General features: G+C 39.0%; 6 protein-coding genes across 6 annotated transcripts; 3 read left to right on the forward strand and 3 right to left on the reverse strand.

The window, feature by feature from the left end:
• Nucleotides 1-1,299: 1,299 nt before the first annotated feature.
• On the forward strand, nt 1,300-3,555 carry I206_103874 (uncharacterized protein; the record flags this gene model as incomplete). The annotated part of the gene is made up of 2 exons (XM_070202844.1): nt 1,300-1,660; nt 1,742-3,555. The coding sequence occupies 2 exons, from the start codon at nt 1,300-1,302 to the stop codon at nt 3,553-3,555; spliced, it is 2,175 nt and encodes a 724-aa protein (XP_070058945.1).
• Nucleotides 3,556-3,926: 371 nt separating this feature from the next.
• I206_103875 (uncharacterized protein) lies at nt 3,927-6,156 on the reverse strand (the record flags this gene model as incomplete). The annotated part of the gene is made up of 3 exons (XM_019156282.1): nt 3,927-5,286; nt 5,348-5,519; nt 5,580-6,156. 3 exons carry the CDS (start codon nt 6,154-6,156, stop codon nt 3,927-3,929), a joined length of 2,109 nt encoding a protein of 702 aa, XP_019011240.1.
• Nucleotides 6,157-6,741: 585 nt separating this feature from the next.
• Nucleotides 6,742-9,898, forward strand: I206_103876 (uncharacterized protein; the record flags this gene model as incomplete). The annotated part of the gene is made up of 10 exons (XM_019156281.1): nt 6,742-6,790; nt 6,848-6,910; nt 6,966-7,307; nt 7,367-7,510; nt 7,566-7,649; nt 7,706-7,849; nt 7,905-8,082; nt 8,151-8,335; nt 8,393-8,575; nt 8,646-9,898. The coding sequence occupies 10 exons, from the start codon at nt 6,742-6,744 to the stop codon at nt 9,896-9,898; spliced, it is 2,625 nt and encodes an 874-aa protein (XP_019011239.1).
• A 471-nt stretch (nt 9,899-10,369) lies between these two features.
• I206_103877 (uncharacterized protein) lies at nt 10,370-11,321 on the forward strand (the record flags this gene model as incomplete). The annotated part of the gene is made up of 2 exons (XM_019156280.1): nt 10,370-10,679; nt 10,765-11,321. 2 exons carry the CDS (start codon nt 10,370-10,372, stop codon nt 11,319-11,321), a joined length of 867 nt encoding a protein of 288 aa, XP_019011238.1.
• A 354-nt stretch (nt 11,322-11,675) lies between these two features.
• I206_103878 (uncharacterized protein) lies at nt 11,676-12,666 on the reverse strand (the record flags this gene model as incomplete). Its single annotated transcript, XM_019156279.1, has 6 exons — nt 11,676-11,767; nt 11,843-11,944; nt 12,008-12,069; nt 12,130-12,482; nt 12,562-12,600; nt 12,661-12,666. 6 exons carry the CDS (start codon nt 12,664-12,666, stop codon nt 11,676-11,678), a joined length of 654 nt encoding a protein of 217 aa, XP_019011237.1.
• A 799-nt stretch (nt 12,667-13,465) lies between these two features.
• I206_103879 (uncharacterized protein) lies at nt 13,466-15,976 on the reverse strand (the record flags this gene model as incomplete). The annotated part of the gene is made up of 8 exons (XM_070202845.1): nt 13,466-13,493; nt 13,595-13,696; nt 13,807-14,058; nt 14,137-14,203; nt 14,266-14,278; nt 14,357-14,387; nt 14,447-15,185; nt 15,250-15,976. 8 exons carry the CDS (start codon nt 15,974-15,976, stop codon nt 13,466-13,468), a joined length of 1,959 nt encoding a protein of 652 aa, XP_070058946.1.
• Nucleotides 15,977-16,290: the final 314 nt, after the last annotated feature.

The raw sequence follows: 16,290 nt of genomic DNA on the forward strand, positions 1-16,290 counted from the left end.
AATTACCCCTTTACGACTTGAGCACAGCACATATGAAATAGAAAGATCTGGTGTGATGTTGACGCCTTAAAGTATAGCTTGACTTTGTCGTCACCTTTTATGTCGTTGTCAACTAGTCAAGCTATCGTCGACGTGAGGTTGTCTCTCGATGATCACCTCCACGTGGAATAAGGTATCCAACGCGTCCTATGCCACATCTGCCTTACGCAATAAAACCTCCGCAATTCCGATTATAGGCGTGGCACATGCTTAATAGGGTTTGAGTCCCTTCAGCACATTCGAAACTTTGTATATGCATGCTCAGAAGCAAATCATTCACTTTCGTCTCACATTGTGTAGTCTTTGCCAGAGATTATGGGAGCTCAATAAGGAATCTCACAAAGTTGAGCAACTATAGACTATGCCGACCAAAATGACAAAGCCACACCGTCCATCCGGTCAGATTCAGGCACATACTCCGAAGCAAACGGAGAGCGTTTCAGAATGTCTTGATTTCTTGACATAAAGTCTATTGTTCGTCGATCTTTTCCAAATCTTCTTTTTGTTTTTCTGCATATCTTTCGTTTCATCTCCATTTCCACTCCCATATCAACCTTCTCCCTTCTACTTGAACTGGATAAGGTCATAACACGGATCAAGGGCTGGCTAATTCTTGTCCTCTTCAGGAACACTAACAAATATGACAAAAAGCCTTCGTCTACCCCTCCCGCTTTGGAATAGCTGACTCCGTTCTACCTACTGAATAACCACATATTCTATTCATATCCGTTTTAGCTTCAAACGAGTTGTGTCTGGATCACAATAAGATACGTTGACTATTCCCCTGTTCGGTACAATGGTATTGTATAGGAAACAAATAGATCGACGCTTTGAGCTTAGAAACACGAGGTTACAATAAGAAGGCTCTTTACTGATGAGACGACTAGCGGCACAGTATGTCGCCTTTTGTGGACTTTCATACCCCTTCTCATTTTGTGTGAATGAAAACGTATTGTGGAAAACCATATAGTAAGATAGGGTTCATACTATTTAAAGTTGACATGTTTAAGATTTTCATTTCCGGTTTCGTTTTTCTCATTCCTCTAAAAGTGAATTTATCAATTATCGCTATCTTCTTTCTTATCTTCAACGCCGCTGCCAAGACTATCCTTCGAACGAAACCGAAAGGCACAGACGGACCGAAAAGACCGACGGGTAGTCTGAATTCTCTTTGCGCCACCAAAATACGTGCCAACCAACATTACGAAGATCGCACCCACTTCGTGTATTGACCAGGTCTCAATCAAACAGCACTTCACAATGGGTACACCGTATAACAACGCTTCCTCCTCGTTATCCCGTTATCCTTCAACTCATACAAATTCATCATTTCTCAATCACGTCTATCTTGATTTTGATCACCCCATACCTGAATCACCGACCATCTCAGTAGACTCGTCTTCACCTTTCATTTCTGAATTGACTACAGCCACATCCGATCAAACCGAATTATCAAGGATTACAAGTCATGGAAATGATGAGTATGAGGATTTAGAGGATACTCAAGCTTGCTTGAGAAAAAATCACCACACTTCTCTATCCGCTGTTGGCGGGGGTACCAAGCCTTTGAGAGTGAAAAAGAAGAAAGGTGTCACCGCTGTAAAAGTTGGTCACTCTTCGAGTGAGTTGATTGCTTCTACTATACCATTCAAGCTCAAGAAAGAAGATAACTCACAATGTTCTTTTTCTTTTTCCTTTTCAGAAGCTAAGAAGCGAAGATCAACTTTATCTTTCCCTCATTCTCCTTTTACTCGAGAATCGTATTCACCCATAATGCATTACAGGGGAAACACAAATGGTCCAAAGCGAAATTTATCAACAACTTCTGACCAATCAAATATTTCAAGAACACACGCCAATATATCGAGGATATTCCTTTCTATGCAAACCTTCAATTCTCCATCACCCACAAACGAGAACATCAATTTTGATATTGAAAGAATGAAACTTGAAAGAATATTTTCAAACTCCTCTTTACATTTAGGATTAGGTAAATTTGATGAATTTGATCCAATGGTAAAACCTGGACCTTCACCTCCAAATTCTCCACAACCATCTCCTATTAAACGTTCATTCATATCAACTTCTCCTGGCTTAATAGTTGATGACTATCGTAGTAAATCATTGCCTAATCCACCATCACCATTAACTCCTTCAAGAGCACCAAGAAAAGCAGCTGCTTTACTTGGAGCATCAACAATTCATCAACAACCTAAAATTCGAAATAATAATAGAATTCATGGATTGAATACAAAACATTTTAGACCATTACCTAATTCAACATTAAATGAAATTGAAAAATTCTTTGGAGATTTACCTAAAAAGCCTTCAAAAATACCATCAGGGTTAAAAGCCAAACCTAAAATGAAATCAACAGGTGATGAAGGAGGAATTGGAGATAGGAATGTAGGTCAAGGTGAGATTGTTAAATATAAAGCAGAAGATGGTTCGATGTGGTTAGATGTAGAAGAAGAACAAGAATTTGCTTGGCTTTTATCTGAAATCTTCGCATTACATCCTCAACCTCTTCCTAATTTAACTAAAATCAATTCAAACGAATTAGAATCTTTTGATGGAGAAGATAAATGGGAAATGGAAAATTTCACTTCAATCTTATCTTTACCTAAACCCAAAACTATCAAAAGTGATGAACCCAAGTCGATCAGAAGAATAAAAGAAAATGATAATTCATTTTTGAATTTAGAAACCGCAAAACCTACTAGAGGATATAAAACTACTATTTCAGAAAACAAATTTCAATCAAATCCTTGGTCATTCAACGGAGAAGAAAACATGAAACATAAAAGATCAATTTCAAATCCAATTTCTTCAATTCCGACTATTGATAAATTATCAATTTCACCCCCTATGCCAACTTTAATTCCACCTCCGAGAATCAGTTCAAAGTCAAATATAGCTACAAATGAGAGGCTATCTACTTCCATGCCATCCAATAAGCAATTTATTCAATCAGAAAATGAATTTTCTTCAGGGTTCTCATCAGATTCTTCAGTTGAAAGTATTTTATCAAATTCTCCCCCAAGTTTTGGACGTAAAACAAAAACTCGTCCTCCACCTTTGACTTTAAAGAGAATTAAACCTTCAAGTAAATTACCAATTTTAACAGCTACTTCACCTCAAAATCAAATCATAAAACAATCTACCCATCAACCGAGGATTATTTCTACCAACGGGACCTCTCAAATCAAATCCGATACAATCAAGGAAAATCAAAACCCAAAAGATGATATACCTAATACACCTTTTATCAGACCTAGAATAGCTCCTAAACCTGTTCATAACGATAACGATAGTTTCCCACCTGTTCCAAATTTACCACTAATACTACCTAAAGATATCAAAGATTCGAAAGTAAATGAAGAGCCGATAAGCTTTTTCGAACCTATTACACCTATTCAACCCAATTCTTCTCAAAATAGAATCAATTTATCAAATGGCATGATGAAAGAAAAAAAAAGTTGGTTGAAAAGAGTAGTGAAGAGTGTTAAATCTTAATTATACTTAAAAACGAATAAAAATGCAGGTCATTTTAGCGAAATTATCCTCCTTGATAAACTTGGATTATCGACAACCTTACTTAATTTCGCCTACATTGTGATCGTCTCGTCTTTGTATCTTTTCAAATCCTTCTCTTTCATAATAATTAATCAAAATGTGTACAATTACTACCTTTTACATGTATCTTAAATATGCCAATTCAAAAACATATGCAACTAATGATTATACAACACACAAAAATTCTAGAATTTCAGTACAATATCACAATATCACCTAAACACAGCTAAAGATAATCCTGCTCTTTCTGTCAATACATATGGCTAAACTGATCTTTCATTCAGTGCAAGTTGCACCAAAAATCTGATTCCTTAAGAAATCGGATCAAAAGTATCTTTTTTAAGACCTTTTCTATTGTTTCTCCTTTTGGAACTGACGACTTTTACACTATGAGGAAGTTTTAATGCTTTATCCGTGTCCTGTTCATCAGTGGCTTTCATACTATCACCACTCGGTCCATTGGCAATTCCATTATCAAGCATCTCAATATTCCCATTTCCATTCTTATTTCCAATATTAATGATGTCCAATCTTTCTTCAAGCTTATTATCATTACCTTCTCCCTCTTCTACCTCTTCAATGACATTTCCTGGTACCCTCAAACTACCTCTTAAACTACCTTCCAGTGTACGCTTCCCTTCATCTTCTTGAGAAAGGTTAGCATCATCTAGATTTATGACTCGTCTTTTTGATTTCTTCTTAGCTATAGCCGCAGCAGATGAAGAGGGGGATTTAGAACTCGAGGATTGTGTGACTATACGTTGTTGATATATTGAAGAGATTGATCCGTACTTATCATTTTCGAGATCTTTCTTAACGTGAGGCTGAGATGAAGTTTTATTGGCATTATTGGTAGTAGAATCGGATGATTCCCTTGAGTGAAAATGGGAATGAGAAGGAGAAGGTGAATAGACTTTTTGATGAACACGATCTATAACACCTTTCTTATCAAGTAGTTGGTCGATTTTTCTTAGTTCATTCCAAGTAAATTCTATATTATCCAATATGATTTCCTTTTGCCTATTTGATTCTTTGAACAAAACTCCTAATTCTATTCTCCATTCTTCTGCACTTCCTCCTGTACTATAATCGCTGAATGGATTTCCTGTAGTATATATTTCCTTAATATCCGGTAATACAGCTAATCTTCCAATTTCATCATATTCATTTAATTCATTTCGCCGTATATCCAATCTTTGAAGTGTCAAACATTGATCTAATCCTATCAGACAATCTATTCTATTTCCGGCTAAATTCAAAGATGTGATATTTGGTAAAATACTTCCGGCTGATCGAAGGGATACGATGACGTTGTTTGAAAGATTGAGAGCTATCAGTGAAGTCAAGGATGATAGAGAAGAAGGTAAACTGTCAAGTAGATTGTTTGATAGATCTAGGTATTTCAGGTGGGTAAGTGGTAGTTGGGGAAGGGTTAAAAGTGTTGTTGAGATCAGAGAGAGATTGCGAAGGTTGGGGAATCTAGCTTTCATCGATGGGGTAGACTCGTCTGCTTCAATTGTCCTCGGTCGATGTGCGTCTTCTTCAGGAGATACCATGAGAAGCTCTTCTATCCATTCATCTCCATCTTGTACGTCTCGGACAGTCAAAGTTTCCATGCCGAGGTTAGCGGGTATCAGCAGCGCTCTTGGATCGTATCCTTCCAGCTCTAAGCTGCACCGCCAATGTATAGTGTTAGCTAATGGTCACGCCTTATATACTATAAATGACTGACGTATTGAGGTTCCTCATGACGTCCAGTGGTACCCGTACGTCAATCCCCCCGAGCTGCGTGTATCCACCAGCTTCTATCAAGTCCAATATCGGTGGCTCAGTCACGAACGGCGGATGTATGAGAAGTGCGGGTAGATAAGTAAACATGGAGTAAAGTTGTAGCAGAATTTGATCTGATCTAGTGAATTAGTTGACTGTACAAGGGTTTGCGGTTGCTAATGCGGTCGGCTCACCTTCGTTGATTTCCTCTTTTCTACCAAACCATCCAGATGAAGTATTCCTGGATACCAAACTACCCATACTCACACTTCGCATGCTTCCTACCCAACTCATAACACTTTTTACATCACCTTCCACACCTCTATTCCTTTCATCCATTCTAGCTCCTCTAGCAGCAACACTCACTCCTTCTTCTATAGGTACATCAGTCCTGCCTACATGATTCAAGCCTTGAGGTAAACTTTGCCATCGAAGTAAAAGGTATAATATCCTATCTGGAGGCAAGCGTAATAGCAGAGGTTTTATAATTTTAGGCGGTATTCTTCTTTGAGATGTCGAAGGTTGACCAAAACCCAACGTTAAAGGTACTTTAAGAGATCGTGATAAAGGAGCTGAACTAGGATCCAAGCCAAGTGTCAAGAGAGTGTAAGATTGTTGTAGAATTGTTGGAGTGGATCGGGAAGGTGAAGATGGTGATAATCTGCTTGCGTTGATTTGCAAATATTTATGCAATTTCGACAAGTAGGCTCTACCACTGATGGGCTCCGGTAGCGGTGTATCGTCTGGCTGTCCCAGGAAGAGGGAAGTCATGGCGGACAGCTTAGGACTACGATATCTCTCTTCTCTCCTAGCTTCGAGTGAGATGATGATACCTATCAAAAGAGTTAAAGATTCGCCAGATGTTGATGAATTAGTTATCTTTGCGTCATGTTGAATTTCAGTCTACCTAGCTTTTGCCATTTAACGCGTACTAGTACTGGCCGATCTCCGGATAAGGGAAATCAGGTAAACGTGTAAGCCGCGTTGAAATCACGTGGAACTACTAGTTTCAGCATCCGAGCTTTGAAAGATGAAACTGACAGGACCCCTTGCTTCAAAATATCTTTTTGTCTTCTTCTCATCTTCCCTTCACTCTATCAACGTTGGATCAACGCTTTTGTTTGAATATGTAGCCTAAAGAAGCAATCAATAAACCTTTAGGCAGTAGCCTCGAAGATGAAACGTAAACAATGGTCGATCATTCCTTGCTCGTACCATAATCGTGGTCATGCAGCACGACTTGCCCCCGATGTGAACGTACATTTACTTATACTGATCAACCACTGATTTTATCTGTTGCATTCTTCCTCATTTTGAATCACTAAAGCTGATACAAATTACTGCCAAACTTCCAAGATGACCATGCTATTCTCAAGTACCATAGCGTTCGCTCTCTCAACAACTTGTAAGTCCCCCAACATTTCACAGCATATGTATAAGTAGCTTAACAATTCCCAAACAGTCTCATGGGCAGATCGAGTTTGCTCGCCTGAAGCATGTCTCAACGGCAAAGCTTCATCTCAATGTGAGTTCAACTTTGCGACCAAAGCAAATCATCAGCTCATACTGTGTGGTTCCAGTTTTAGCACAAGATGGATCCACTTCGAAATACCTTATCCCTGGCACATATTCCGATACTTCACTTCACCCGTCTTCCACTTTACTGAATATCACCACAATATCAAATGCAATAACTGTGTCATACCCCACAACGCCTATTGGTTATGAAAACGGTCTTTATGAGGGGACACAGGATCTGTGGGACAATGGGAATTGGTCCATGGACGCTTGGAAAAGTCTATATCTACCCTCAAAATGGTATGGGTTGTTAGAAGATGGGAAGGTAATCTGGGGAGCTATACCTGACAAAGGGCAACTGCCGAACGATATGACAGGACTCAAATTGTCAAAAGCTGCATCAGGTGAGCTGGCAGATCCTCTTCTTTGTAGGAGGTCAAGCTGACTTGGTCTCATATTGAAGCCGCTTGTGATCCCCCTTGTTCTTCTCACGGTGTATGCATACCATCAAATGCGACTGATGGAAATCAATGTCAGTGCGCCACTGGATGGACTGGTGCGTCGTGCGATCAATGCGCTACTGGCTTTTGGGGACGTACCTGCTCCTGTAAGCTGTTAGTCGCAGATAGCAAGAAATTCAGCTCACCAGCTTTCCATCCTAGCGGGACCCAAAAATTGTACAATCTGGGATGATGGTATGAGCGGTACTGGCGCTTGTCTGGGCACAGCCACTTCTTCTTCAACTTGTGAGCTTCTATAGGGGATACCACTGTATTGGCGAGCTCACGTGCCGACTCGCTAGCTTGTGACTGTAATCACGGAACGTGTACCTCCTCAAATCAGTGCGGGTGTTCCGCTGGATGGAGCACCAATGCTACGATGTCTTCAAGTCTCTGCAACAATTGTGCGGAAGGTTTCTTCGCAACCGCGGATGGTGATTGTTCAGGTGAGCTGGCGTCTTAGCGTCAAAGTATACATAGCTCACTCTATAAATGTCCCAGCTTGTCCGCTTGGATGTGATACCTGTAGTCTCCATGCCGGTACCAATGCAACGGCTACGTGCACGTCGTGCTCTAGTACCTTGTCCTTGTCCGTTGCTAGTCCGGCTACTTGCATTGCAAGTAGAGGATCCTGTGCCGATGGAACCTATTATGATGATACCACCTCATCCTGTGCCGAGTGAGTCAGCTCTCCGCAAACCCTATGCCTTGCATGTCTGATCGAGCTGACATCAAGTATTCAACTAGTTGCTCCCCTGCATGTTCCACATGTACAGGTCCTTCTACTTCCGATTGCTTGTCTTGCGCTTCGCCCCGGGTGAATTTGCAAGGATCGTGTGTATTTTACGATGCTGCAACAGGTGTATGCGACTCTGGCTTGTCGAAGTTACAAGGTGTCTATGTCGTTAATCTGGAAAAAAGCAAATGCGATGGTAAGCTTCGGATCGGCAATCCACTCTGATAGCTAGCTTACATGATGAAATTCACAGCTTGTCCATCCGGCTGTCTTCACTGTAACATTCCATCATTTGCAAACACTGCATCTTTCGACACACTGAAATGCTCAGCATGTCAAGAAGGCTATCTTCTCGAAGATGGAAAGTGTCTGAAGAAATGTGACGATGGCAGGTATCTGCCTGAAGGGAGCGCAGCAAAGAATGGGACTTGTCAAAGTGAGTAACGAATGAATCAGATTAACCTCGCTTTTTGTAGTGTAGAGTATCAGCTGATTTAACGCTACAGAGTGTGATTCGCCCTGCTCTACCTGCGTGTCAACCTCTACAACGTGCACATCCTGTTCTTCACCACTTTTCGCTTCGGGCGGATCGTGCATTTCTGATTGTCCAACATCGACTACACCGCTCAACGGGACCTGCATACCATGTGCAGCGGATTGTTCAACTTGTTCCTCAACTACTCAATGTTCAACTTGTCCGCCTTCTCGACCAGTCTTATCGAATGGTAAATGCATAGAATATTGTCCTAAAGATCAATATTTCGATTTCATACATGGATGTCAAGCATGCGATTGGAGATGCTCTTCATGTTCCGCAAATGACGCTAAATCATGTGCATCCTGTGCAGACGGATATACACTTCAGAAAGGTGAATGTATAGCTTCTTCATGCGGAGAAGGAGGATTTGCAAGTGGGTTAGGAGTGTGTTTATCGGAATTTATCGATAAGTCAAGGAAAAATTATTTTGGATTCTTCGCTTTAGCTATACTACTTCTGGGTGGAGGAGTGGGAGGGTTTTATCTCTACGTTAGAAGGGAAAGACGAAAAACGAGAAAAGCTACGAAAGAATTTGGTGATGTATTAGATGAAAGGAATGTACAAGATAATCTTCGAAAATTGCGATTAGAAAGAGTGTTAGGTTTAGAAAGGATCTTAACTTCTGATACTGCACATGATTCCGGAGCGAAGGGATACGAAGAAAAGAAGAATAAACGATTTAGAGAATTACTTTTACCTTCTAAGAAAAGGAGAATGGATATCGAGCATGAAATAGAAATGAAATCTACCAATTTCGCTCTTGATCGAACGACATATGGGTATGGTGCACCTCCTCCACCTTACGTACCTTCTGAAACATCCACTCTTTCGCCTCAAAACGCAAAACATAGAAACTCTCGATTTTCTTCCCCATCCGCTACGCTCCAGAAACGAGATTCGCTCGATTCGATACCTACCCCAGTACTTCCGTCATTCATCTCATCGCCTATACAACGTTCTTTTGATTACTCCCATCGGAAGGTAGAAGCAAAACAGAGTAATGGAATTCCAACTGTACATTCAATGTCCACTCCCATTTCTCCCGAATATACAAATATAAGCTTAATGCCTCCTCCAAGACCAGGAATGAGTCGAATGAATACTCAAGAAAAGGAGAACGAGGTGAATAGAGATAGAGATGCTACGGGGGAGTTTGAGATGGAACGCAGATTGAGAGATTTATGGCCTAATTTAAGAAGGAAGGACGAAGGGTGGATATAGTTGCAAAAGTTTAGACCGGAAGAAGCAAAGTGATTAATTTTGTAATTGACACATATTGAATCGCATATACTCGGTGATCATCATGCATCTTGTTAAGAATATCTTTGTTATGCTCATTTGTGGTCCAGCGCAAATGCGTGTCCTCTCGCACTTGTCACAGAGTCTTAATTCGATAAACGGTTCGACTTTGAAAGACAATTTGAAGGGAGGCGGTAATGACATAATAGCTTCTCAAAATCAAATCCCTCAACCTCGGCCAAGTCGCGTCGTTTTTATCGCTGTTGTCGTTTTCATTAACTCTTTTGCAATTTCGAATAGTCTTATCCCGCACTTTCTGTGTAAGTTATGGCCGAAGTGAGGGAAACGATGCATATATATAGAGATCATAGCGCAATCATGTAATAGCCTCAATCTTACTCAAAGAATATCGCTTTAAAAACTTGAAAACGTTTAATCAATACAACTTATACGATGACTTCTCAAATTCCTGATGAAAGAACCGTCGTAATCATAACAGGAGCAAATTCTGGAATAGGTTACCAAACTGCTTTATCACTCATTCGATCAGTTGATAAAGGATATACGATTTTTATAGGTGCAAGATCAAAATCAAAAGCTGAAGAAGCAATTTTTACACTAAAAAAGGAAAAAGAAGTGAAACTTGATTTATCAAATTTGATACCTCTTGTAATTGATTTAGAAAGTGATGAATCAATTAAAAATTGTTATGATTATGTGAAAAGTAAAACAAATATAGTAGATGTATTAGTAAATAATGCAGGTAAGTAAATTGTAACATATTGTTTTGAACTCTTTTGAAGCTTTTTTATTGATTAATAATTCATCTCTATTTAATGGGATTTTAGGTTCTTCATTTGATAAAATTGGTTTAGAAATGGGTTTAACACCTAGACAAATATTTCAAAAAACTTTTGAAATTAATATAACAGGTACACATTTATTAACTGAAATTTTTTTACCTTTATTAATAAAATCAAAAAATGGAAAAATATTATTTATAACTTCTGGATCATCAAGTTTAAATAGAACAGAAGATTTAAATTTTTCACTTAATAAATCACCTTCTTCAGGTTGGCCAAAAAAAATTGAAAATGATGATGGAATTGGAATGATGGGTGGTTTTTTAGCTTATAAAACATCAAAATTAGGATTAAATATGATTATGCGTGAATGGTTTAGAATTTTAAAAAATGATAAAAATTTAAAAGTTTTTGGAATTAATCCTGGTACTGTTTTAACTAATTTAGGTGGAGATAAAGAACAATTAAAAAAATGGGGTGCAAAAGATCCTTCAACTAGTGGTGAATTTATTAAAAGTGTAATTCAAGGTGATAGAGATAAAGACGTTGGTAAAATTGTTAATCCCCCCGGAGCACCTACTGGTGATATTTTACCTTGGTGATTTATGTGCTCGACGTTAAACTCTCAACGTGCTCTTAGATAGCTTATGCCATGAAGATGAAATACAAAAGAAAGAGTATTTCCAGAGTGAATTTGGTCTTCAAACAGAATATTAACAATCGTTTCGTATGATCCTGATCTGCATGATATTTTGCCAATCAACATATTCACTTGGAATACACGGACACATTCTGTTCATATAAATCTTTCGATATTACTACTTATACTACAAACTGTTTTACTATTCTTTTCGCCTTTTTAACAACTTATACTCGTATCCCAAGTCCTTCTCGTCACAATGACAACGACTTCGGTTATCATACTGAAATATAGACCAGGCCTGTGGGCTACTGATTTAATAATCAGATTGACTTTGATCGTAACCTTGTGTTTGACCCATTCCAGATCCGCCCATGTTACCAGATCCAGAGTTGTCGAAATCATCGCCTATTCAGCGTGAGATATGAGATGTTAGCGACATGGCCTTATACTGAGTCATCACTAAGAGAAAGCTTCACAAACCGGTCATACCACCTCTACCGGACGTTTGATTGAAATCTTGATTATCGCCCATTCCTCCCATATTTCCCATTCCTGTTCCGTCACTTTGACCCATACCACCTCCTGTGTCGAGTCCATCAAACATCAGAAATAGAAAACAGTATGATTCATTGTTTGCAAACTTACCGTAACCTGATTGACCGGTATTACCCATCATCCCACCAGATCCGTCATTTGCATTGCCTCTACTAGCAAAATACATCAAATCGTAAGTCGTGTCATGTGTCTGTTTTGAAGTGTACACTTACCCATATCCTGTATTACCCATACCCATTCCAGCGTCATCCCCTGCAAATCTACCTGTATTTGCCGGATCATTCATACCACCACCACCACCACCACCACTACCAAATCCACCACCTGAAAATGTGTTTGTAGTTGAACCCATACCTGAATCTGATCCTCTTGATGAATCAAAACTACTTCCTTGATTATTATTGTCATAATTGAAGTTATCATTGTTGTCATTATTGCCACCACTCATACCCATGTTGCCTCCTTTACCTTGATTGTAATCATCGTTGCCTTGGCTTGAATAGTCTGATTGATCACCTTGACCTTGACCTTGACCTTGCCCTTGATTTTGATTACCACTTTGACCCTACGACATACTTTGGTTAGATGACTGAAGTACATATTGATTGAGAGATAAATGAGAATGGGTGTTCGATAAGACTCACCATGCTGCCTGGCATAGCGTCTTTTACCATATCCATGAGCTATGACCATATGGTGTCAGCTCATGCAGAGACGATATCATGACCTTCAAAAAAGCTTACACCCATTGTGATTTATGTTTTCTCTGTTATTGATTTGATCGGATTGAAAGTTATATAGCTAGTGTACTTATGATTTGACTTAAGGAGGAAAAGGACTTCTTATTTGATTCACAGTATCTCCCTATATATCTTACAAACGTTCCTCGAACATTTATAATCAGTACATTTTAGACGTCACATGTATTCAAATAAATCATAATCATCATCATGACGTCCTTGAGGTATGACGTTGAGGAATTTCTCAATGATCATACCCAAGCTTTATTATATGAATAGTGAAAAGTTGGTGCCTATGACAAAATCGGATGACCGAAAAGAAAATTCTATAAAAAGACATACGTTTGTATATAATTTTGTCAAATCCAAAATTAGATACGCTTCATTTTCCCAGTGTTCATTCAAAGATCAATTTTCACACGTTGTTCTATACTAGTGAACAAGGAACGAAAAAAGCCTACTAGTAGAGCTCTTATTGATATCCCCATTATTGAAAGTCTAAAAATAAGATTCCTTCAAAAGAATCGGGTCAAAGTCGTCATCCTCATCTTTCGCCTTTCCGCTTATCGATAAGAAAATATAATCAGGCACATCTCCCACCTTTTTTTCTTTTGGAAATAATACATAGATATATTTCACAGCTTGTTGAAAATTGACTGCGCATGGAAAGTATTCGAATTCTAGGCTTAGCCTTCATTGAATACATATGCATGACAACAGATTGATATACTCTATACAAAGGACAATTATACTAGTACCGTCTCCGATTCCTTACCCGAATGTAATATTCTATCCTTTCCGCATTCGCCTAAAATGGTGGGTTGTATGATCTGACTCTGTGAATGAACGACAATCAGCATTGAAGTCAATATGTATCCCAATGAATACGAAGTTATGATTACATCCAACAACATGCAAGATGTAAAGGCGGACTCACTTTGAAAAGTAAAATGGTTTCTGATGCTTCAAAGCCAAAGCCAACACTTCACCAGTCAAAAGATTGATTGATCTATATTCTAATATTTCAAGCTTATTCCATCTATCATCGCACATCAAACATCAGCAGACTATACAAACACCAAATTTCTTGTATTGTCGAAATAGAGGTATGCGTTTTTACCGATTGGGAAAACCTTACAAAAAACTCACCTTCCTCTACCTGTTGACTTTAACAATAATTCCATCTCGAATTCATATTTTGGACTTGCGTTCCCGGGTTCTAACAAATCAGTTATAATCACCCTAGCCGATCTTTTGCCTCCTATCTCTTCCTTTGGTAATTTTACTATATTTGGATTTTCATCAAATTCTGATGAATCTGATCTAAGTAATCTCCATCTTCCAAAATGTAGTCCTTTACCCCTTATTGATGGCCTGAGTGATGGTACAATTTCTGATGGGCTATGATGATATAGATATTAAGTTAGGTGCTGAGAACTCAAATATCTCTCGTGATCAGAGAAGAAGAGCAGCACGTACTGATCTGTAGTGAGGAAGGAGATCACGTTGCCGTCTGGGTAAAATCGTAAGAATCGATGGTATGTTACTGCAATGACAACAAAGTGAGCGAATGCTGCAGGTAGACGGCTAGTAAGGGATCATGCTCACTCATATGCGTGATCTAGAGATTCATGAAAATACGATGGTTTTAGTCAGTTATCCTTCTTTTCGAAGTAGGAAACCTTTAAAAATAACGTACAGTAACCCATTCATCTCCTGCTCCCGGTCGACTATGGCATGAATCCCGAAGTCAGTCTTTGATTATTTCAATGACATATGATTAACTCACATGTAATGGCAGACAGCTATATAACAACCATCCATTCTTATCCTCTCTTCTTCAACAACCGTAGTCCGCCATTCATTCCTATGTCTAATCACGAGATCCCTCACACCTATTGTTTTTAACGGTATCGGTAGTTTGTCCGATTCAGCCCCTGGGAATCGACCATCTTCTTCATCAGATGAAGAATGAGCTGTACCGACAACTTGAAGTTGGGGTGGTGGGGGTGGTAACATAGCAGGTGGTTTATATATTTTTTCAGCAATATTTCTCCATGTATGAGAAATATGTGTTAACCATCTTGCTTTCCAACATGAAGATCCAAATCTTTCTATACTAGTAACATCAAGACGATTTAGTATAGGTTCGAAAAGTTCATTTGGTAATTTTAAAATTGGACAAGGCAATTCTTCTTCTTCCGGAATGAAAACTAAATTTTGAACAGGAGTATCTAGCGAATCAAATAATTTAGTCAAAGGCGATAAAGGTGATACTGTATTTTTGGATTTTGATGAAGAAGATGAGGATTGAATAGGATGAGCTTTTTCATAATCTGGATCAATTTGAATATGTCTAGCAAAAGAGTATGGTTCAGCTTGAGGTGGAGTAGGTGAGATAATATCTATTGAAGAAGGTGAAAAATCATCCCTATCTTCAACAGCTAAGTGTTTTTGTTGTTCTTGACGATGAGTTTCTGCTTCGGCTTTAGCTTTTATTGAGCGAGCGTAGGAACGATCTACGTCATCTATATCATTGAAAAGTACTTCAGCCCGATATCGCGATGCCAAAGAATTCTTTATGATACTTACCATCCAATTTGAAAGCTTTTCTATATAATAGTAAAGCCTCGTTCAGTTTTCCGGATTGCTCACTTTCTACAGCTTTCGTATAGATTGAAATTGCTCGTTCTTTATCATTGCCCCCTATTCCATACTCATCAGGTGCTATTGATCCTATATACCTAGCTGCTTTTGAGACAGCAACAGGCTTGAAAGGAGTGAATGTAGTCGAGGTCAATTGAGAATCTAATTTATCCAAATCTACCGTTTGTCCAGGTTTGAAATTTAGCGCATTATTAAGTGGTTTCTTACTTGATGAAGGGGAGGTAGAGGCTTTCTTGTTCGAAGGTAAGGGTCTGATAGTGAACTGTTCTGGGGAACTAGCCTTGTCTGGACCTCCGCTGTAATTAGCTCCGGGACGAGGTTCTTGTTCGCGCAGATTGGATTTTGGATTTGTCGGTGGATGTGTATTTTCCGTTGTAGATGTTGAAGGCGAAGCAGCTTTACTCTTCCATCTGACAGGTCCGACTTCCACTTCTTTGCCCTTAGTGTCAGGAGCAACACCATCCGTTTTCTTAGCTTTCACTTCTGCTCTCCATTGATTCCTGAATTTCTCTAATTCAGCTTCATCCAAAACCTGAGCTTGATCGAGTTGATCATTTTGAAGTTCAGAATTGAGTGATAATTTATTTACTTCCGCCTCTAAATCTAGCGAAGATGGAGTGGGTGGTGTGGACGGTGTAGCTGGATATTCCATCATCGATTCTTGTTTAATGAAGGCATATCAATGTTATGCTTCTTATATAATAAGGACGAGTTTGTTAGTGAAGGTGTAATGTTGAATCTGATTTAGTATGAACCTCCACTTCTCTCAACTACGCCATCGATATGACATGTTTGGTGGTGTGAAGAACCGCATAGACGGAGTGCACCGTCGTAACTCAGACCCCATTATGCTGTTCTCGTTTCAAGCGTTTAAAATTTCACGCACAATGCGAGAACAGCATAAGGGAGGTTCTCGCAAGTCATCGCAAGTCATTTATGTGTTTATCGGTTAAGCAAATAAAGCAA

Source organism: Kwoniella pini, chromosome 5, assembly GCF_000512605.2.
Source record: "Kwoniella pini CBS 10737 chromosome 5, complete sequence".
Taxonomy (NCBI): Eukaryota; Fungi; Basidiomycota; class Tremellomycetes; order Tremellales; family Cryptococcaceae; genus Kwoniella; species Kwoniella pini.